Below are 22286 nucleotides of genomic sequence, written 5' to 3' on the forward strand. Positions count from 1 at the left end.
AACTTGCTAGAAATATTTTAAGAGAATTCTTACCAGTATCTAGACGTAGTCTTGAACTTTTCCATTTCTTTCTTTAATGCTTATATTTAAATAAAATTTCTATTTAGATGCGCCGATCAAAATCAAATACACTCGATTTACCGGAAGTAATCTAACCGGAAGTACCGGTAATTAAGCAACTTACAGTTCCATCGTAGTTTCCCGCCAAAATTCGATGCCGCCATATTGGCCAGACTGCTGTGTTAAGCGTAAAAGTGATTCGAAGTTTAAAATAATCTAAAAGTATTATTTTTTTAAATTGTGATAGTTTTAGCATTAGAAAGTGTTGCCAATTAGCATCATGTCGCAGGAAATGAATATTTTACGCTGTTATTCATGTAAAACATATCAAGTAATTGTCATATGCATTGTAGTTCATTATCAATTGCTATAACATATCTGATTTGTATAAATTATAGGTTCACATAGTCAAGAAAGCAAAGAAATGGCAATGCAAAATATGTAATTTCAAGCAGACATTCAAACAGGTCAGTTAATTTTATAATAAAAAGATGTTAAGTTTCAATATTTCAAAACATATCTCAAAATGATAGATGTTACGAATATAGAAAATGGTAGTAGATAATGGCAATTTTTAGGCTTATTTTAAAGGCTCAGGTAAAGATTGCCGAATTGTTGTTCAAAAGTTAAATCTTATGAAAGAACATGAGAATCAGGAAAATGTGTCCTTTAATAGGAACAGTAATCATGATAACTATTCCAATGATAATGATAACTATACTGAGCAACCAAAGTCTAATGTAAACGTTGAAAATAAATGGACAAAGTATTTAGATAAATCAGAGGAGATAGAATCTAATATTTTCAAAGCTTCAAGTAGTAAAGATAACAGTCAAATAGAAACTGATCATCTAGAATATTCAGAATATTGTGATAACGATACAATATGTAAGTGGCCACAAAATGAACACACAAATATAGATAACGATGTTTCTTATGAGAATGATTTTAAACAAGATTTAATTTATCACAATGAGCAAGAACATGATAATTTTGTATCAGAGGAAATAGATAATGTATCAGATAGCGATAATAAAAGCAATGATTTCCATAGCAAAAATGTCAATGAAATTAAAAGTACAAAAAACATATTTGATGATAATGAAGATTTTGATATTACTATTGATTTTTAAATTCTTCATATTTTTCTTATTTTAAAAAAGAAGTAAAGAAATATAAAAGAAATATGTTTAAAATATCTTTCCAATATAATTTATTTTTATTGTTTAATCCTTTTTTATTATTTAAAAATTCATTGACCTTTTTAAGTAAATGGTATACCAATTGGAATTTGGACAGTATTTATTTATTTATTTCACATGATTTAAATACATTGCTTTAACTTCAAAATCTTGAAGATATTCTCAGGACACTAACTGAGAATCTAGTACATAACACAGACATACAATTGTAAAAAAAAAAAATAAAATGCTAATGGAGACAATTGTCTAGCTGTTGTATAGTGACACATTATTATATAATATTTCAACTATTTCATATTATAAAAGAGCAAATATTGTCTAAAAAGTGTTTTGTAACTGTTGAAGCAAATGTATAAGTGAATTATTAAATAAATTTCACTTTTTACTTGTATACTTATAGCATATGCATCCATCAGCATTCAATTTTTTTTTTTTTTTTTATAACAGAGATTGTTGGGTGTAGTAATCACAAAATTCCCATATTGTTTCTAGAAAGACAAGAAATTGTATAGAATAAATGATGCCAAAAGTTGTATCTTTTTTTAATTTCATTGAAACTCATACAGTCTTAATATCGTGACTTGAATTACCTCTCTTTCCTGTCTCTACTTGAACATCCTAATAACGATTGGTTAAAATGATTGTAAGACATTGTGTAGCAGAGCCAATTTGTTCTGCAATGTCATTGTTTGAAGGCAATAGGAAAAAATTAAATGAATGGCAGTTTTAATAGAACGAACATTTCACAATGGTACCGGTGTATATAAATTTTCGTAAGGAAAGGCATAAGACTTTTGGCAGGACGACTTTTACATTGCGTTTTGTTCTTTTCGTTGTGCGTTTCAGTTCGCAGTCACGTAGAATTCAAGTTTGAAATAGCTCTCTAACGCGATAAACGAACTCTCAGATCATTCTCTTTTTTTTTTCTTCTTTTTTTTTACATAGACAATCTATTGTCTGTAAAGTTACTGATGTCGGTTATTCACTTCGCAAAGAAGTATCGTGTCACTATTTTCGGATAATCAAAGATTTTAGAATCGCTCTAAATCTCGTTAGGCAAGTATCGTTTCATTCGAGATAATTAAGAGATGAGTAATAGTAAATAAATTATTATAAAAAATATCGGCTATTAAGTAAAAAAAGGATCGTTTAGATCGTTCCCGATTGTTTAACGCGCGCGAACCGCGAGATTATATGGTGCACGCTTATACGCGTGCGATCAGTCGCAATAATTTTGCCGTGGAAGGTATAACGTTAAAAATACACACGGTATACTCGTGTCGAGTAGCGCGAGTCTAATTAATAAAATTCGAACATTCTTAAATATCACGTCTCAATTAAATATCACTAAATAAATTACGTTATTAAATGCATCGCGAAATTAATATACATCTAAGGCAATGCTGTCATGCATCCTTCGACGATTTGTTCAGAGAGAAACAAACGAACCATCAGTACTGGTGTCTGTGTCGGCGATAATTCACAGTGTCTTGATGATGCCTCCAGCTACTTTGCCAACTTCTGCTTCGTCTATTCCAAACGCTGCTTAATTAAAAAGCAATAGTTCAGCACACGCTTAACAGACGAGTCGAGCTTTCCGTTAAAAGTAAAGATTACTTACTTTTGCAATTTTTTTCGTCTCTTATTCGGCGGACTACTGAGTTCGCTTTCTCGAATAATTTGTAAAGTCGATGGTATGAACATATCTTCTACGGAAATATACATCAAAGAGTTAATGTGGGCAAATTCCTCACTCTTGTTACATATTATCAGTGCAACATACCGAATGAATTCGCATATTTTCTCTTTGAAATGAACCTCTGATGCTGCTGCGGTTGCGGCAACGCTTCTCTCGCGCTTCCAACCGTACAATCTCTCGTTCCTTTGCAACCCTTCAAATGTTCCAACTGATCGTGAAGATAGGAACGTTCTGAGGACGTTAAAGACGAAATCCTGTTCCACTGTTCGAACGGATCTAATCATAAAAGAAATAAAAGTCCAATAACTGAAACCCATTTCCTTTAGGAGACTCGATTTACTAGACTTACTTACCGATCCTTAGGTTATAAAAAGTAACCAAACCGGTAGTAAATTCGCAGTAAAGGAAATTGTGTGTCGCGTTAATGGTACGAATGCACGAATACGTATTATTATTAGCATTCATGCAAAAACAGAATGGACCCGCGTTCCATAAAGGAGCTGTGCGCCAATGGTCGTTGTCGTGTTCGAAACAATTCATTTTCTCTGTTAAACACTCCTTCTCGAGTTTAGCCTTCTTTCTCAGCTTCCTCTCCTTCTTTTTCAAACGTTCTTCCTTTAACCTTCTCCTTTCCTCCCGAGCAATCTCCTTTTCATCCTTCTTCGAGTAAGAATCAGGCTCGCAGTAGCATTTGTGACGAGATTCCAAAGGATTGTTCAGCATCGGTGGTAGTCGACGATTGTTATTTGCTATGTCTATGATGTCTGTTATAAAAGGAATAGATTCGATTAAATTCAAGTTAAAGCGGAATCCAATGAAACGTTCATACAGTCACTTCTTGTTACTTTGAGATTTCATAATTATGGTTATATTAACATAATTTAAAATGAATCTAAAAGTTTGTTGAATCGGTAATAAAATTTCAAGGAACAAAATAGAATATTCATAAAAATGCCTTACAGCAAGTATGCAAATACTTTCTCAAGTCGCTAACCTTGCTTGTTCCTCCTATCGGGGGACTCCAAGATGGTAACGTCGATCCTGGAAGGTCCTAGATTAGTCGTTCGATTTTTCTGTATCTTTGGAAACCTTCTAGTCGAAGATGTTGTAACTAACGTGGTCATGGGCGTTGTAGCTACAGTCGTGGACGGGAATGTAGTTCTAGAACGAGTTTCGGTATTCGTCCTGGAGAACACCGAAGTCGTTCTTTGTTGCTCTGTCGATTCATCAAAAGTGAACCCTGTCTCAGACCCTGTCGATAGTACGGTTTGTGCGTCTGTTCCTATCGTGATTTCTTTGGTAAAGTCATTCGTGATTCCTGCACTGCCAGAAGTCTCCCTTTGAATCGTAGTTTCTTTCGTCGTCGTGGTAGGAACAGTCGTGTACTTGGTTTGACGATAATGGTGCCTCGGTGTCGTGCTCTGCGTAGTCACAGTCGTCTCGATTGTTTCGCTAACATTCACAATTGGAATCTCATCATGTACGCTGTTCGTGAACAACGTATTGTTCCTTCGATGATGGTGAATCTTTCTGCGTCTTTGGGATTTATCATCCTCAACTTCCGTCCTGTTGTTAATAGATTCCTTTATCTTTTGACGACGAGGCGTCTTCTTTGGTTTGAAAGTCGTCGATAACGTGGTCGAAGTTGGCTCGGTCGTGCTAATCGTATCGGTATTGGTAGTTTCTGCTGCTGTAACGTTAAATCCAAATTTTTCCATAGTATCTGTAGACGTAGTTCTGTCTTCCGTCACTTGATTGTGCTTCACGGTGGAAAGAATAGTCGTTACAACAGGATTAAGCGTAGTTGCGTGATCATGCTTCTTGTGATGACGATTCGCGTGGTTCTTCGAAGGGTGATGATGCGATTTATGTATTTCCTCTGTGTTCTTTGCTCCTCCATCTTCTTGGTCTCGTATAACTTGGGGTCGCTTGGTCATCAAATGTCGACGAATGTCCTGAAACGACGAATATCACGTTATCTTTTCTATCAAATGAAACTTTCATCTTTTTACTTTCAAGGTTTCCAACTGCGTCCTCATTTCTTTGATCTGTTGTTCAATTTCCCGCCTCGAAATTCGCCACTCGTTCGGATCTTGGTATACGGTTTCTGAACAGTTTACTCCCCCTTGCGGAAGAACCGAGCATTTCGGTGGAAACGTTCTTTTCGATTCGGACTGGCGTGCTTGGGTCGCCTAAATGTAAAGGCAAGAAGTCATATCAGATTCTGATAAAAAATTGTTACGTCAGAAGAGAGTACCTTCAAATCATCTAATTCTTCTTCGATACTCTCCATGATCTTGGTCACATGTTCAACAGGATCTTTCTTCGCAACGTTTCTCCGTATCCTTCTATGCCTTTTCACCACGTCCTCGACGTTCAGTCGGCCTTTCACCACTTTATCCAAGCTAGGATCAAAGTCTTCGATCGAGTATTCGGATTCATTTAAATTATCGAACACGAGAGACTCATCTTCCAACGTCCGGTTATCAAATCTATTCCTGAAAGGGCATCCATCACCGTGAAACGCTTTCGCGTCTTATCCAACGAATCATCAACGACTTTCTAAGACTTACGTACTTAAAGATCAAGTTTACGTATTCCCTCTTGACGTCCTCCGCGAGGCTGTTTAATTCCTGGAAGAAATCCTCGTCATCCTCCTCGTCGATGGCTCGCCGGTCCCGGTCACCGTCATTATAGTCGTCATCGTATTCGTCGGTATCTTGGCTAGCATCTTCGTCGGCGGCGTCTGACACGTCTCGTTTGCCTGAGACGAAAAATCCTGAATGATCATCTCCTCTCTCTGGCTAGAAATTATTAGTCTCTACGAACCATCCTTCTATTAATCTTTCAACAAGTGGAAATTATTCCTGACGATAAGCCACGAAGATTCATTGAATCATTGCCGACTTTTTGTGTATTTTGCAAATGAAAAGAGAATAACTAGAATTAACTTCAACTACTCTGTTTTATGGATCTATGAAAATTGAGAAATATTGAATAATGATTTAAAAATTGATCGTAGTTTACATATATATTATATGTTCATCGTAATAGACATGTGGTACTTATTTATTTTTTTCTCTTTTTTCTTTTCTTTTTTTGCTATTTAATAATGTTTCGATCTCTGAGTATCAAAAGTATCAAATATATGATATTGCATAAAAAATATATCGCACAGCCTACTGATTGATAAATCGAGTAAAACTCGCGGAGTACCTCGTCTAGCAAAATATCTGGCCATGTCCGTGTATATGTCCGTATATGTCCGTGGTATTCTGTCCCTGCCAAAGCCGTATCGGTGTCCATCGAGATAATCGTTGGACTCCAATCTGGTATAAACGACTCCGTTCGGGGTGAAACAGGCGCATTTCTTCGATACCCGCGGCGGAGGCGCGGCGTATTTGCACTTGTGCCTCCTCCATCGGTGGCCGTCCCTCTCGCAGCGCCACTTTTGACCTGGAATACAATTCGTCTGGACTTCCGGTCGCGAGCACTCGATGGCCAACCGTTCGTGCTTCGACGAGAAGGACGAATGTACAGGATGAACTCTATTATCCAGGTGCGGATCGGAGTCTGAAAGCCGGAGATCATCATTTTACGGTTATTCGCCGCCGTTTTCTTGAAATCGTGTTCCTCGAAGAATATTCATTTCCCGGGGGGCCGTTCTTCGTAGTTACAACTGCAGGATTCCGGTTCCACAGCGACAGGAGGAGATACTACTACGGGGTAGAAGGATACGGATGTGCACGGGGCAATAAAATGGGATTAAAGTTTGATCGCTGTGTGGATCCCGATTGGAGGAACTTCGACAAGATTTATATTCAAATGCGAAACGATTCGTGTCTCTTTTCAACGGTGATAAACCAAACCGGATGAATAAGAATTCGTGCGAGTTAACCGCGAGCTTTAATTACCTCGAATCCCTGGACATAGCTAGAGAGGAGGAAGTTTTTCTTTCCGCGTCGCGAGATACAGCGGCTATCGAAACTAATTAAAAGTTTACGCTGCGAAGAAAATCCGTAACCGATGGCAGCCTCGAGGAATGCCGAGGAATCTGAAGCCGCTCGGGTAATTACTTCCGTCGAAGATATAATTAAATCGGCCAAAGATCGATCTCGCGAGACGCGAGAGAAAACGGGACGACAATTTTTCTTTGACTTCTTCTACTTTTATCCGAGCGATCCGAAGATCAACCAAACTACGGCTACGCTTCGCTCGACGATTTCATCGTCGACTGTTCGTGTAAATTCACGGCTTTGAGTGATTTATTCATTGAGGGATCGGATCATAATGCGAGATTGCAGCTCTCCAAAGCGGAGAGCAATTTTATTGCCGCGAAAAGGTCAGCGCAAAGTGTTACGCCTTCCTGCAGGGGAAACCGCGTCCCAAATAGGCAAAGGCTACATAAAGAGCACGAATTACGATTTGATAACAATCGACCATAGAGAGATATCTTACTTGATTCGTCGATGATCGAGTCCTCGAAATCATCGTCCTCGGAGATGTCTTGATCGCTGCCTGTATCGTTCTCCAGAAACCGATGCTCCGACTCGTGTTCCGCGTCTGGATCGGCAACGTTGTCCTCTTCATCTTCCGGCGTGGCGTTCCAGTGCTGTCTGGCCAACGTTTGGTTCTGCTTTCTGGCCTCCCGTGCCTTTGATTCCGCGATCGATTCCGGAGTTTCTCGTCGACCGGAAGATTCGATCAGAAACGTATCCGGCCACTTGAACTTCGATCTTCTCCCGTGTTTGCTGCAACACGCGATTCCTCTGACGAGATCTCAAAGGTGTGGATTTTCTTCGTCGACAGTTCGTCCCGTCAGTTTTGTCTTTCGGTCGAATCCGAATCGGTAGGTAATTTTCTTTCAACGGTGGAATTTAGCTGGTGCTGCACGATGTATATATATATATATATATAGCGAAAAAATTGGCAGTGTACTCACTTCTGAAAAAGTTTCTTGAAAGAACGACCGTCCATCTGCGGCGGCGTCTCGACGCCGGCTATATCCAGGAACGTCGGCGCCAAGTCGATGTTCAAAACTATGTCGTCTACTCTGCAACGTCATATAGATGCTTTATTGTAATTCAATATCGCAGCTGAACCTCCCCGGGGTAAATACCGGCTCGGCAAAGTGCTTGCGAATATTCTGATATTTTGCCCCGCGAAATTCCGTTCTTTTCATCTCCCCTTATCGCATTATGGATCTACGATTTTCCTCTATTGAGTTCGATCTACGATGTTTTCCTATCGAGCTCGAACGTATTTAGAGCTCAGGAACATTATATAACCCGATTGACTCACCCTCTCTTCGTGCCGTTGTATCCTACATTTTTTACCGAGGCGTATTTGCGTCCCAAACAAATATCGTTTGAAAGTTGGCGCAGACCACTAGTAGTAAAAGTTGGAGTATCGTAACGATGCTCAAGCAAACAACTGATAGAAAAAAACTACAACAACAATATGTTATAATATGTTCGCTCTATCGAGACAAATTTCAGCATTGACTCTTTAACCCTATCGCGACTAACGCCAATTATATCCGACATCCACTAAGATCAACTCAAAGTGAAGATTTATTACTGGATTTACTTTAAAATACAGAACAAGGCCTCAACAACATTCCCTTTGTCCAATACGTCCTTAAGTCTGCTGTTCCAACGAAATCCTCCAAGATTTTACACGAACACACTGAGAGCTCCAAAAACGCGAAACACTCTCAATGTATACAGTGTGCACTAATGACACGACGATCCTTTCGTTAATGGTGTATTGATAGTTAGTTCCGTCGTCGCGAAAGGGTTGACAGCGTAATAAAGCGTCGAAGAATTCAGAAAATTATTTACACTTTTGGCATCAGATACGAAATAATTACCTTGCGATGAATTTTTCTATTTTTATGATTTTGTTTTTCGATCGAAGCGGACACTTTTGTCAAGAAAAAATAAAAAAAAAAAAGAAATTGTTTTCTTTGGAAAATCTCTCGAGTTTCTAAAACGTGTAAAACTCAAGAATCGTAGGGTAGGTTTAAAACATTTATTAAATTATAGTAACTGCGTATATTCTCCCGAATCTCTCTCGCGTTGTACCGCGAAGAAATTAAATACGTGCCACCTCGGTACGGTAAACTTCCAGTCAAAAGAAAATAACAGTCTTCCTCGCGACACGGTTGCGTTTTTCGAATGAACCACGGTAACCTCCGTCCGCCTGGTGGCAGAAACCAGGCGCCGTTTATTAAATCCAGAAGGGATTGCACGCGGAAGCGGGCTCGCGCCACGTCGCGGCATTAATCTAACGTGGCGATGTTTATAACAGACGCGGTTCTACTTCAATTTATACGCGAATGGCCGTGGGTTCGCGTTCACACGGTAGTTTGGCAACGCGAAAACGGCGGGCTGTCTCGTCAGTTAGCGTACTGTCTTTTTCCTCTCCGCGCACGGGCTGCTCGTATAATTGATCGTTTTCGAGGTTGCTGTGTGCAGCCGTAATTCCAGAAGACGACCAGACAACGGCCACTTATACTCACTGCCGGTGTTCTATTTATTGCGAAGCGCAATCTCGACGACCACGAACGCGCCGGTTTAAGAGCGTGAAACGCGATCACGCGACAATTTACGAGATTATCGTTCCGACTGTAAATGTTCGATCAGTCGTGTGCAACATTGTCGCGAGACAATGATCTCGGAGGATAGGTTGCAAGTAGCGCAAGTAGCAAACGAAAAGTTTAGAATGGGCCGAAGTTCAGAACCGTTCGAACAATTCAGTGCACGAGGTTTGCAACTGTAAATCTTTCTCTACCGGCGAATCAATTTATCCAAATGTAGCCACCAGTCTCCGTGCGACTGGCGTGATTTACAACTTCACGCCTCCTCTCTTCGCGCGCTCGACCGACGCTCATGACGGCTCATTTATTTGTCCTACTTATAACTACCTACGAAGATACGCTGGCCGACGAGTTCGTGAAACTCACGGACACGGGGCCCCGGCCTACGTGGAATCAAAATAATCGTCGAACCGTGTGCTTACATGGTGCCAGGTTCGATTCCAGGACCTCGGATCAAGAACGGCACCCTGACGTCAAACTCAAACGGGAAGCTCTTCCCTTTGATCAGGCCAAACTGTCCCAAATGGTAGCCGTGGTCGGACGTGTAGATGATGTACGTGTTGTCCAGCTCGCCCAGGTCTTTCAGTTCTTGGTAAATCTGTTAACAAACGGTCGCTTGAGAAATAAATGAATGAGCGGAGTTCTCTTGACGGAGTTCCGTGACAAGAGGTCTCAATTGTGTCCGGGGGGACGCGTTTATGAATCAGACCGTACCCTGTCCACCGCGTAGTCGACGCTCTGCAACGTTTGCAGCCTCTTGGTCATCAGTAGGTCCGTGAACTGCTTGTGAATCGGCTGCATTTTCTGCGTCACCTGCAGGATCCACTGTTTGTCAGGATTCGGAGCGTAGTCGTAAGCCGGCGTGCTGAAACGGAAAAGTATTCTTCTTGGTATCGTGGATGCAGAGGACCCGCTCAAAGGACTATGAGCTACTCGTTTGGCTTCGAGCACAGACTCTCGACGAATCCCCCGGTTAGCCGATTAAGCGACCTCGAGTCTCGGCTGCTGTAACTATTCGAGCACGTTAGTCCGCAGAATCCGAACTGGCTAGGCGAAATTGAATTAATCTCGAGTATCCCGACTCGAGAGTTTGATGCAACGAGAGTAGGTGAAACGGCGATGGACCCCTCGAAACACTGTATCCTCTCTCTTCTCCTTTCTCCCTTCCTATTTCCATCTAGCTCTCTCTCTCTCTCTCTATCTCTCTCTCTCTCCACCAATTACACGAGACACGAAATTATGGGTAATTGGCCCTTCACCTTCCTCCACGTCCTTCAGGAACCAACGCTCGGCTCCAACGTGGTCGCTGCGTGGATCTTTGTCTTACCTTGCGGGCCGCATCGTGCGAAACGCGCGAGAGAACAGGTTTACCCGGGCCGGTTCGGGATTTCACAGAGAATTATGATAGTTCAGAGGGGTAGCGAGAAATTCGACGTGTCGTAACTTTGCTGTCTCCAGTCCACCTGATATATACTTATCGTGCGTCGTTGAATGTTCGAGAGAATTTTATTAAAAGGTAGGACGTTTAATCGAATTCCACGACTCCATCCCCTGATTTCGAATTAATTTCCGTGAAATGAAATTGAGACCTCACCGAAGGGAGAGGGAGAGAGAGAATGCATGTCGACGGTGGCATGAGAACGAGCGTTTCGCGTGCGCGATCGTACCTGTAACGTGGAATCCCGAGGAATCTCGTTTCGCTTCCGGCGAGACCGTGTTGCTGAATTTCCCCGGAAAAACGAACGCGAGGAACATCCGACTAACGCGATCATCGCAGTACCAACGCGCGACCACCGTTCTCATTGAATCAACGCTCCAATGGGAAATCCGACGGCTGCTAGCGATAAATCCGGTTAGAAACGCCCCCTTCGAAACGAAATTCTAAGAAAACGTTCGAGCAAGCTGAGAAAATTCTTTTTTCACTCAGCGAACGTACGATTTTGTGGAAAGGAGAACTCGATGAATCTAGCGGCAATTGGAATATACCCGTTTCAGAACCACTTGTCCATTTAATTTTAGGCTAATAAATTCTATTGTCTGCGAACAATGTGCATCGGCTCCAACTATTGAGTTAAAATTGAAAGTCCACTTTAAGGAATTAAAGAAGGCGAGCGTTCGCGTTGATTTCGTCGTGTTTTCATTTCGTTTGCACAAACGTAGCTGCAAGTGGGCGGGAGAGAGAGAGGCAAAGCAAGCGAATGCCGAGTCTTTATACGAGAATTCGAAAGAAAACTGGCAATCCGACGGTCGCTGCCGAACGTAGAATATCGTCGTCCGTCATTCTCTGGTTACAGTGCATCACCCCTTCCATCCTCTTTCGTCCACAGTCTACCGTCCGCGTATATATTTCGTCTGGGCTCCTTAATTGCAGCCTATTCTGCGTGCACCGGCTCGCCACGGCCACTTAACTTCCCCGCGAGACACTCGACGATTATATTTGCACCCAGCCACGTGCCCCCGCACCATCTTAACGCTCGCGCGACCGAGACGACGCGAACGCGCAGTGTACACATCCCTGAAATCCGCGCGCGCGTTTTGTCTCCGTGCGTGCATCTCCTCCCATGTGCGCATACCGCTTGTTGAAAAGCGAGCGAGCTGTTGTTGCACGCGCTGGAACGCTAATCAACCGTCTCTCCTCCGTGTAATTATAGACCGCGTAGGTCTAACCTAAGTCTAACCGGGGACAATCGATTTCTTCCTCGTGCGATCTCCCGTGGCTCCTCCTCGCGAGCTTTTACTTTGTTTGAAGCCAGCCGCTTCTCTCCGAATTTTTCGAATTTTCAGAATCATTCGATTACCACGATTGTCATTTGTTTATTTATTTATTCATATAAATACCCATTAGTACAAAAAGTGATACAATTCTAAACGTTTTAAATGAAATGACGTATGAGACTGAGTGAAAAATTATAAGGTGATAACTAAGTAAAGTCTGTTCTCGATTTCTAAAATTTTCGTGTCTCGAAATCCTTTCAAATCGTTGAATTTCCAACATCTTACAAGCCTTTGGATCTTCGTTTTTAAAACTTTTCACCTTTTAAATCTCTAACGTTCCAGGCATTCTCTAAAGTTTTTCAAATCGTTGAACTCCTGAATTGAAGGTCTGAAGTTGAAAATTGAACTCCTGAATTCTTGGGTTACGTAGCGACATACATAGCGCGGAATTGTTTCGTATTTGCGCTCTCGTGGTTTTTCACGCACTCGTGGTTAACACTTGGTTAATTTCGAGGCTGCAACGTCCGTTTCGGTTGAGAACGTTTCTTTCAAAAGCGATGAATAATGGGGAAAGTGGGTATCGCACAGGCACCCAATAGTTCTCGGTGTTTCGCGGATCGTCGCTTTCACTGTCTGAACCCGCGTTGAATAGCCGCAACGTTTCGTTGTTTGCATACATCACAATGGAATTTGAACCTCGCAGAATCAATATCGAGACTTCTTTTCTTCCGCCCCCTAGGCAACCGTAACTCTTCGCGGGTATTAAGCCAAATCTTTACTCGGCCTTTCATTGTTCGGGATTTCAATCGCGAAATTATCAACGTCCAATATCTCAGATATTACCAGCTGACGATTTACGATCGGCCATAAAGTATCTTTTCTTCGATATGAAGATCAACGTAGGGAAGGACAAGAGGGGAGGGATAGGGGGGGGGGCAGATACTCGCTTTCAGAGTGGACAAGTGACAAGGATATACAAGGGCGTATCGGAAGCAATCGATATTTAAGGCGATATTTATCGCCCATGGTTGTCGAGCAGCAAAAAGTGGCAAAGAGAGGAAAGGAAAACGAGCACTCGTTTGATAATAGTCTCCATTGAAGAGTTCGCTTTCCCCTTTATTCTTTCAAATCGGTTGTCGATAGAAAGAACGAAGCACACGCGTCGGATCACAAGGGATCGATTGTCGAGACGTTGCGAATGCACCAGCCACGAATTGACTCGTACAAATAACAAACCGTACCGCATTCGGTTCGGCCAGCCATCGTTTCGATTGACATATTTCACGTTGATACGCTATTAACCGATCTAAGACGCCATCGAAACGACCCCATCTATCTCTGTCCGTTTGATTTTTCCGTTTTCTCGTTTATCCTTCGGCCAAAGAGCCTGGACACGACCGAGCAGCTCGTTGCAATCTCTTTCTTTCGTGTCTCTCCATTCGCGATCGATGCTGCGTCGCCACGTGTTTACCCACGCCTCGTTAATCAATTCCAATACCATTAGATCTCGCGGTCGCGCGATCTACGCTTTACACAAGTCGAAAGTAACGAAATTATTGCCCGTTGGGTCACGTGAAACGATAATTAACCGAGGCTTTCACCCATGACGAATTTCTATCGCCCGATCAAAAGTACCCGAAACGAATCCGAGATGGATTTTATACGGCATGAAATTTTTCCACCCTGAAAAGGCAGGCCGAGGTATTAATCCATGGCCGTAGGTATTAATCGTCGCATAAATTTCTTCGGCTAATTACTCGGACGATAAATTTCGATTATCTGATCGGCGGTGATATTAACCGGAGGTTGGGGCGCGTTCCGCTGGAATTAAAACAGAGCCCGCGGCGAACCAAGTTGCTGTTCCGCGACACGACCGCTCTTAATGCAGGCTAAATCTCTGATAAACTCCGTTCCCGCGCCCACGGGTTTAGCTACGGTGAAAGGACGCTGTCAAAATATAAACCGGGTCCCGTAAACGCGCGATAACGCTGCTCCTCGGGTCGCGTGTCCGCGCGTGTACCGCACGATCCCTAAAATGGCATGGGGGCCATTAACACGGACGCCGCGGTCAGATCGGAATAAATTGGCCACGTTAATCGGCGGTGAACGTCATGAACCACGTGGAAACTAACAGACGCACCAGTTGATCCTCTAGTTTGCCCCATTGGAAGTCTAGGCTAGGGTTCTTCGACTTGCAGCATCTTAAAATCTTGAACTTTGTACGGAGTAATTAACCACTTGCGCTGGCGACCGATTGCGGACCATAACGAGTGACCAAATACGTATACAATAATTCGTCCGCTTTCTTTTTCTCTTGAACTCGTCGGTACGATATCACTGGATAGAAATTATTTAGAAGTAATAAATTTATTATTTGGTTTGCCTACTTTGTTTTACTTTAATATACTTAAAGCTGAGACAGTATTACAATTTTGGAACAAAAAGTTCTCGACGTGCGTGGCACGTCATTCCAGCGCAAGAGGTTAAATTTGTTATATACTGTAGTATCGTAGGTTCAAGTCATTATTGTAGCTGTAGTTCGTTTAGTTATACTAGATGGTCTGTAGCGTGAAAGAGGAAAAGTATGAATGTAGTAGATTGCGAGTCAGAAACAGCATTGATTTAATTGTGAAATGAAAATTGAGTTGTAAAAAAGAAAGAAAGTTTATTCGAGTGGTGACCGAATATGTTAGTTATTAATTTGTACTCATTACCTTGTTTAATCATCAGCATTATTATTAAATAAATATTACCTTATATTCAATCTCTATAATACTATTACATTTTTTTCATATATTAATGAAGGAACGAGAAAGTGTCGTGCAATTTTGTTTAGAAAGTGGTTAGAATAACTGTGACTAGTACTAAGCGAGCAATAAGGTATTACGTAAAATGAAATAAGTGACAAAATAAACTTTCCGGAAGAAAGTAATACATATACGCACTGTTGAATTATAATTGCAGCTGATAATATAACATTCTGTTTGAGTTTACTTTTCGTTGGTCATCGATTGGTCTTCAAGTAAAGTATCGAAATCTCATTGAGATTAACGCGTCTCTCTTTTCCATGAAACGTTTCGACGTCGACCAGGATGCTTTGCTCTTGTTAGCTCTGGATTTAGATTGCATCCAGTTAGGCTAGGCCCCTCGAAAAATGCACACGTCACGCGGCGTGTTTCGTTTATCTTGACCTCGTTGGCACGAGGAGAGCCTCGAAAGATTGATTCGCCTCCGAATGGGTAGACGTTCCGATTAAACCAGCTTTCTTCCTCGGGTCGTTGACGTTTTCTTTGTTAATGGACTGGCTCGTTCTTATAATATTTATCCGAGGTAAGTGCTTAAGCACCGACGACAAGAAACACTCGATAGGTTTCTTTCTTTTCTCTGAATAATCCCAATGCAGCTCCAATGGCGTTCATTAAGTTTCAATACCGATACTCTTCCTTGATTTAATCAAGCCCTCGAGGGGACCTTGGCTAAGATTTCCTTTTGGACTTTGTTTGACGACGCGCGATGGGAAACGCTCGTTTCCTCGTCGAGTAAATTGCATTTCCCTCTTTTTCTCCCGTTTCCCGATGGAAGCCACCCTGCACCGCTCTCGATTTCAATCGCGCCTCGGTCGATACGCGCTGGTGTCCCACTTGTCAGACGTTGCATAAAATAGAGAAGAATGCCACGCGTAAGTTAAATGTAAATCGCGAAACGCACTTTACGATCGAATCGCCACGGTCATTCGTATCTACTCAGCTAACAGTTGGCATTGTTGACAGTATCCCGATAGTCGATAGTACGAGTGGAATTTAATCAACCCAAGATGATCAAATTAAAAATATAAAACGAACGAACGGAAACGGAGATGCGACGAAGATATATATATATATATATATATATATAGTAGGGAAGATACAAAGAAGACGACGATGGGATAATTTAAATATAAAAAATGCCTTCTTGTAAAATATTTACAAGTTTCTGCGAAGAATTACGCGTTGGTCACGTTGAATATAACCTCTCGTACTTGACGACGATTCGAAAGAGACTCGATAAAAAATTTACAGTCGCATTATGCAAAAATAGGTTGCTCTGTCTCCAACATCTATCACAAAATGAAAAATAAAGAAGAAGAGTCGGATTAAATGTACAATTTGAGCCAAGCGGCGCGGAGTGTCGCTCGAGGCGTAGAAAAAGAAAAAAACTCATACTCGATCGGAAAATTGCTCGAATCGTAAAGCCGATTTCGCGTTGCTTGTCGCTCGAATCATCCTCGATCGAGATAAAAAGAGAGAGAGAGAGAGAGAGAGAGAAAAAGAAATATATAATTCGCCAGAGAGCGAAACGACTCGGCCAATGGCTGCTTAAGGGCATCGAGTTAAAAGCGTCGTGAAAGCACGTAATTGCGCGTGCTGCGCCACCGCTCGCTCTTCGTTTCGTTCTCGTTTCTCTCGATCGGCTTTTGAACGACGCGACGAGAGAATGGCGTGTGATGTACGAGCGTGGAATTAAAATCCATCGGTTATGGAATTAAACAAGCAGCTTCGCCCTCGTAACTTCTCTAAATCGTTTCAGTGCCCGGCTGTATCGCGCTTAATTATTATTTACTGCGTCACGTTCAGCAACGACCAGTCGTCTCGACTCGTCGATCCTCCGACGGCATGGAAAAGAAACCAAACCGGGATTGGCAATTTTCCGTTCCGTAGAACGGTTAGAATTCCACGGTTGTCGCGAAAGACTAGAATAAAGCAGAACTCTGTGCCGCGTTACGCAAATCTACGAGGCTTAATTTCAATCCATGTAAATTGTTCGCGTGCAATGCGAGCAGCCAGGACGTTCGTTCGCGTCCCGACCAGCCAACCGTTCGAAACGTTTGTCCTTTTCGATGTTTTAATTGCTCGAGCACGGTACGTGTGTACGTACGTACATACGTGTAACGAGACGACGAGTCGATCGTTTCGTATCGAAATTGCGCGTGGCTCCGGCCCGAAGTAGAATCGCCCGTTCCGATCCGGCGCGCATTGTGCCTGGAAACCCGACAACGAATCGCTCCGTCGTATCGTTGCTCTTTTTCCCCTCCCCGAAGGGTAGCAGAGAGACGAGACGCGTGTCTAAGCGTACGAGGCGACCGCATCGCGTGCGTAACCAAGAGGAAACCCGTGTACGTACATACGCGCTATAGATGGCGAGTACGACATTTTTCTGTATTTTCGTCGTAACAGCTTCGATCGAATTCCCGGGAGAACACTCTTGCACATATCGGGGGAGACAATCGGTGGAAGAGAAAGGCACGACGATATCCGTCTGCGTGTTTTACCGAAGGATATCCCGTGGCGGTGAAGTCGAACGAAATAAAATGAAGATCCCTTTTTAGAATCGATCCCGACGGGAACCACGGATCCAACAAAAATACTCCCGTACAATGAGGCAATCTGTAGTCCCCCGTTCACAAAAGATCCCTCGCGAAAACGTCACGCGTTTCTCTCTCTCTCTCTCTCTCTCTCTCTCTCTCTCTCTCTCTCTCTTTCGCTCTCGTACGCTCAGGTACGCTCGCGCGTTCGGCCAACACACAAGGAGAGGAGAGACCAAACGAAAGAAGGAGAATGAAAAGAAGGAGGGACTGGAGGACAGAGACGAACGTTATATATGTCTGTTTTTCTCTCGTTCTCTCTTTCTCCGTGGTGGAACAGAGACAGGTGAATATAATACCTGCATCGCGGAGGTACAATAACGGGGCGTTGTCCAGAGGGGCGGGAGACGAGACTACCAAGAGGGGTGCACGTTTTTAGTGCTTTTCATCGCGCGCACACACTGCACACCCCGTCTAGGGCACTCCATCACGCGACGATGACACGGTGGCTGCAGTTATCTATCCGGTTGTCTAGTCTAGAGTGCCTCCGTGTCTCTCGTTTTTTCGCCTTTGGTTCCTGTCTTTCTCTCTCTCTCTCTCTCTCTCTCTCTTTCCCTTTCTTTCTCTCTTCTGTCTTCACACTGTTTGCAATCGTCCACTATTTGCAAATTCAACGCCGTTGTCCCTTGTTTTCGTCCACTTCTCATTCTCATGTCGCGCGTCAGAACGAACCAGCTACGAATATCGCCCCGTTTCACGCGTGAATCCTCCTTCTGTTGGAGGACGACAGCTCTGAATGGTCAACAGCTTGAGAAAACTTCGACGCCGGACGTCGAATACGTTGGCTCTCGCTTTCTCTCTTTCTCTCTCACACGTGCACGAGCTCTTCGTGGAAACAGCTCCCATTGTCAGGAAGCGCGTGTATGGTGGCGTCGACGTCTATGGTACGCTCGCGTGTTACCCGTTCGTCATCGTGAATGAAAATGAAACGCGTCACGTCGGAAGGAATTGGAAGTTGTAGTTGACACGATGTAGAACGAAGCCTGCACTCGTTTTTTTCACGCCATTGGTGATAATGAACGTTGCTCCATTTGTGTACCGTAAAGTGTATTCTGTCCGTACGTGTGTGTAACACGATACTCGAGGAAGAACATAAGATGAAAGACGAATTTAAAAGTGAAGCTCTTTTTCAAGTTAATGTGTTTCTCTTGTGAATGTTTGTCAGCCTAAAAGGAATGATAGATTTTTTTTGTAAGAAGAGAAACCACGAGTATTTGAAAAGGTCTCTTTGACTTCGTAACTTACAATTAGGAAGAGAAAGTGTCAAACAGTTGTGAAATTAGACCTTTCTTGATATTACGTTCCGGTTCGAGAAAATCAATCGTACGGTAACACAGAATCAAAACTTCGAGTCGTAAATTCACGACAAACGAGCACCAGTTTTAAAGTCCTTTAGTTACAAATTTATCTCGCTCGTTAATAAAGTTTCAGTATTACAATCTCACGTGATCTCGAATATCATTGTCGATAGAAGTGCGCACTAGCCGTGCTTAATAGTACAGCTTGTCATCCTGTAATCCGATGTTGAGATCTCCATATAGAAAATAGTAAATCGCCACCTACACGTTTCTCCAGGCGATTTAACGCGTCGAAAGGATTATCGTTATCGTATATCTCTGCGAGCTTAACGCGATAGAATCTTGGGGCGATATCTCGAGGAAAGAAGGTAAATCGCGATCTCTGACAATTCCTGCCGTGGAAAACAGCCGTAAAGAGAATGTACGTGCAAAATAATCCATAGTCAGTGACCTGTGACTTACGTAGCTCTCAATTTCAAAAAAACAAAGAATTTCACGATTCTAAAGCTCCGATTCGCAACTCCAACATATCGAGATGTTACAAAGTACGACTTTCATTAAAAAAGAAAAAAAAAAAAAAAACAAATAGATCTAGAAAATATAGCTCTCGTAATATTTGGCAAATGGAACGATTGTTTCATCCTTTCGTAAAAATCCGCAGCGCATTCGTTATACCGTAAATTTGTTTTTTCATAGGGAACATCAAAGTTTTCCACCGTAAATATTCGAATAATTTTCGCGAATACCGTCGCGTTGATTGGAACCGGAGGTTCGAAACGAAATCTTTGGTAATTGGCAAATAAATTTCTGATCCTGGGGGAGGCTAACGAACTGACCCAGATATATCAACCGGGTCCGGGACGGTAACGAAGGCAAATAGAAATGACAGAAGTTCCACGGTACTTACTGGTGAGTGGTGACGTTGAAGAAGAGGTGCGAGAACTGCGGCGCTGAATCCTCCGGGCCGTGCGGCGCCGGGAAACTCGCGACCAGCATCACCGGCTTCCGGGCGAAATTGTGTTTACTCTGGCGTAGAAAAGCCACGCTGTCGTTCGCTATCAGGTCCGGATAATAGTCCTTGCTGTACTCGAAGCCGTGCTTTATCTTCTTCCCATTCATGTTCACGCTGTAGTTGTAGTACCGTGAATTCATTATGAGACCGCCCCATTCTCGCCAGCCTGGCGGTATGTACGAGCCGTTGTACTTGTTCAGGTATTTGCCGAAGTAACCTGAAACGTGTGTTTGCGACAACGTGAATTAAATGAAATTCGCGAACAGCCCGCCAGGGCATGGAACTCCGTTTCTCGAAATCGATTCAAGTCGAATTCATCCGCGCTGCTTTCCCGTGACTTTTGCGACTCGCGAGTAATTGTATCCTCGTAGTTGTTAAAATGAGAGATGTTGGTTTTTTGGACAAATGAAACTTCTCCGATTTTGATTCTTGAATGCGATCGATTCGAGTTTCGATACTGTAAAAATACAAAATTATGAATATTTATTTATTCGAAGAAGCCATAATTTCTTTCGACAGTCTTAACGAGTCTGAACTTTTTACTTCAACACTAAGAAAATTTATAGTAAAGTAGAATTTTAGATTGGCTAATTGCTCTCTGTGTTCTGCTGACACGTAAACTGGAAAAGGTCGAGTGCGTTTAGGAAAAAGTACAGATCAGAAGGTTGCCATCGTGTGAGTAATGATACGAAGGCGTGGCGAGCTCGTTTCAGCTTCATGCTTAGTAAAAGATAGATCTTTAACCCTGGCTGTCGCAATAGTAATTAATGTGCTACGGACACGCTCGGTTCGTCGCAGGAACTGACTCGTGTATGAGATCGATTACCCTACCTGACGTTTTGCTTTCGTCTTGCACCCCTGATACTCACAATCGGAAAGCGCGATTTGCTCTACGAAACCACGTTTCGTTTGATCGATCGATTAACAGAACGTAACTTTATTGCGCTTCTAACTTTCCATTCTACTCTATTCTTCATTCGAGTGCCTAGCAAAGGGTCTATTTGCGCGATAATATTAACACGTTAACTGTTGTCACACCGGTCCCTAAATGCCTAAATAATCGTCGGTCGTCCGACTTTTACTACTGTTTCGACGTAAAACTTGACATTTTGAACGAGTATCGACTATTATTGCAGGTTTCGTGTGTTTTGTAATGATTTGCGTTTGCTTAGACTTTAAAAGGTAGTACCGATCGATTCAGCTTGCAAGAGATCGAATTAGAGTAGCGTCTATCTGCAACATCAATTCAAACATCCCTGGGACGTTGAAATTTTCACTTTCCCACGGGTTCGATTCCGAGCTAGACGAATGAATCCAGCGGAGAAATTTCCAAGATTTTTCACTCTCTTTCGCTGGCCCGCGATAAATCAAAAGGCAATCCCATTTTCCACTACCCTCGCGCCCTTTCCTCATACAGGCACGCCGGGTCCACGGGTTTAGCGTTGAATTATTCATAGGGGGTACCATCAAATAATTAATTCAAAAGTACCATGCCGTCCCTTTCGTGGTAGCCGCGACGTTTACATACCTGTAGCCGCGTTTCGCTATCGAGCACAGCCTATAAACGAGGAGAGGGAAGGGAGGGGGGCGGCTTATTTATAACAGTTGCACGAAGTAAGGGAGACGGGGCAACTTTTTGCCGGTCCAGGACCACCGAGCTTCGCCCAATCGCATTACTCTCGTTTTGTGTTAACCGATGACATCTCAATAAAGGCCCGCCTCGTCGACTAACTATAAAGAGCGGTAAATCGTCGGGGAACCGACGGGTGGCTGCTTGTAGCGGATATTTCGCGAACGGTTCTCCTTAATCTCGCGTTGTCGTGCGCCGACGACACGATCGTGATAAAATTTGCGATCTGTTCGACATTCATCGTGATTTCTTCTTAAAACCCTTCGGAACGACCGTGATGATCTGTGAAGCAATATTCTCCTCGTCGCAAGTTCATATTTTCAAAAAAGCATCGGGAAAATCCACCAATTTCGTGAAATCTAGCTCGCGCAACGATAAACGGGAAACGTCGTTCGTGACTTTTCCATTTCGGAGCAATTCGATTCGCCCGGAAGCGAACCGAGGGAAGAAAACTTCGATAATCGCAGCGTCGAAAGAGGAAGGACGAGCATTTCAATTCCAGATGTCAGGGATGGTTTTATCCGAGCTGGCTACGGATCACGCGAGCTGACGTTTCCTGCGGTGTGTGTCAAGGGGGGAAGAAAGAGGACGTCGATCGGCGGATGTTCGACCTGGTTTCTTCGTCGACGCGGTCAAGACGGATAGGAGAGAAAAAAGCAGTCGCGAAT

The 22286-nt window shown here is 42.9% G+C and overlaps 2 protein-coding genes across 4 annotated transcripts in view; one reads left to right on the forward strand and one right to left on the reverse strand.

The window, feature by feature from the left end:
* Positions 1–33: 33 nt before the first annotated feature.
* LOC122533509 (uncharacterized protein DDB_G0284311) lies at positions 34–2163 on the forward strand. Its single transcript, XM_043663317.1, has 3 exons — positions 34–391; positions 459–527; positions 639–2163. The coding sequence occupies exons 1-3, from the start codon at positions 341–343 to the stop codon at positions 1191–1193; spliced, it is 675 nt and encodes a 224-aa protein (XP_043519252.1). The 5' UTR covers positions 34–340; the 3' UTR covers positions 1194–2163.
* Positions 1858–22286, reverse strand: part of LOC122533506 (extracellular sulfatase SULF-1 homolog) — a 98314-nt gene continuing 77885 nt past the window's right edge. Inside the window, exons 4-17 of one of the 3 annotated variants that reach the window (XM_043663311.1) lie at positions 19884–20205; positions 10277–10427; positions 9985–10160; positions 7904–8014; positions 7420–7712; positions 6178–6417; positions 5539–5725; positions 5219–5459; positions 4974–5153; positions 3956–4916; positions 3315–3725; positions 3046–3237; positions 2884–2971; positions 1858–2807 (exon numbers count right to left, since the gene is read on the reverse strand). In XM_043663311.1, coding sequence (XP_043519246.1) covers positions 2714–2807; positions 2884–2971; positions 3046–3237; positions 3315–3725; positions 3956–4916; positions 4974–5153; positions 5219–5459; positions 5539–5725; positions 6178–6417; positions 7420–7712; positions 7904–8014; positions 9985–10160; positions 10277–10427; positions 19884–20205 — 3647 coding nt within the window. In that variant the 3' untranslated portion in view covers positions 1858–2713. Of the gene's footprint in view, positions 2808–2883; positions 2972–3045; positions 3238–3314; positions 3726–3955; positions 4917–4973; positions 5154–5218; positions 5460–5538; positions 5726–6177; positions 6535–7419; positions 7713–7903; positions 8015–9984; positions 10161–10276; positions 10428–19883; positions 20206–22286 lie in introns of all 3 variants that reach the window. The other 2 variants (XM_043663310.1, XM_043663309.1) reach the window with 2 other exon arrangements.

Source organism: Frieseomelitta varia, unplaced genomic scaffold (genome assembly GCF_011392965.1).
Source record: "Frieseomelitta varia isolate USP_RPSP 00005682 unplaced genomic scaffold, Fvar_1.2 scaffold_533, whole genome shotgun sequence".
In the NCBI taxonomy this organism is placed as follows: Eukaryota; Metazoa; Arthropoda; class Insecta; order Hymenoptera; family Apidae; genus Frieseomelitta; species Frieseomelitta varia.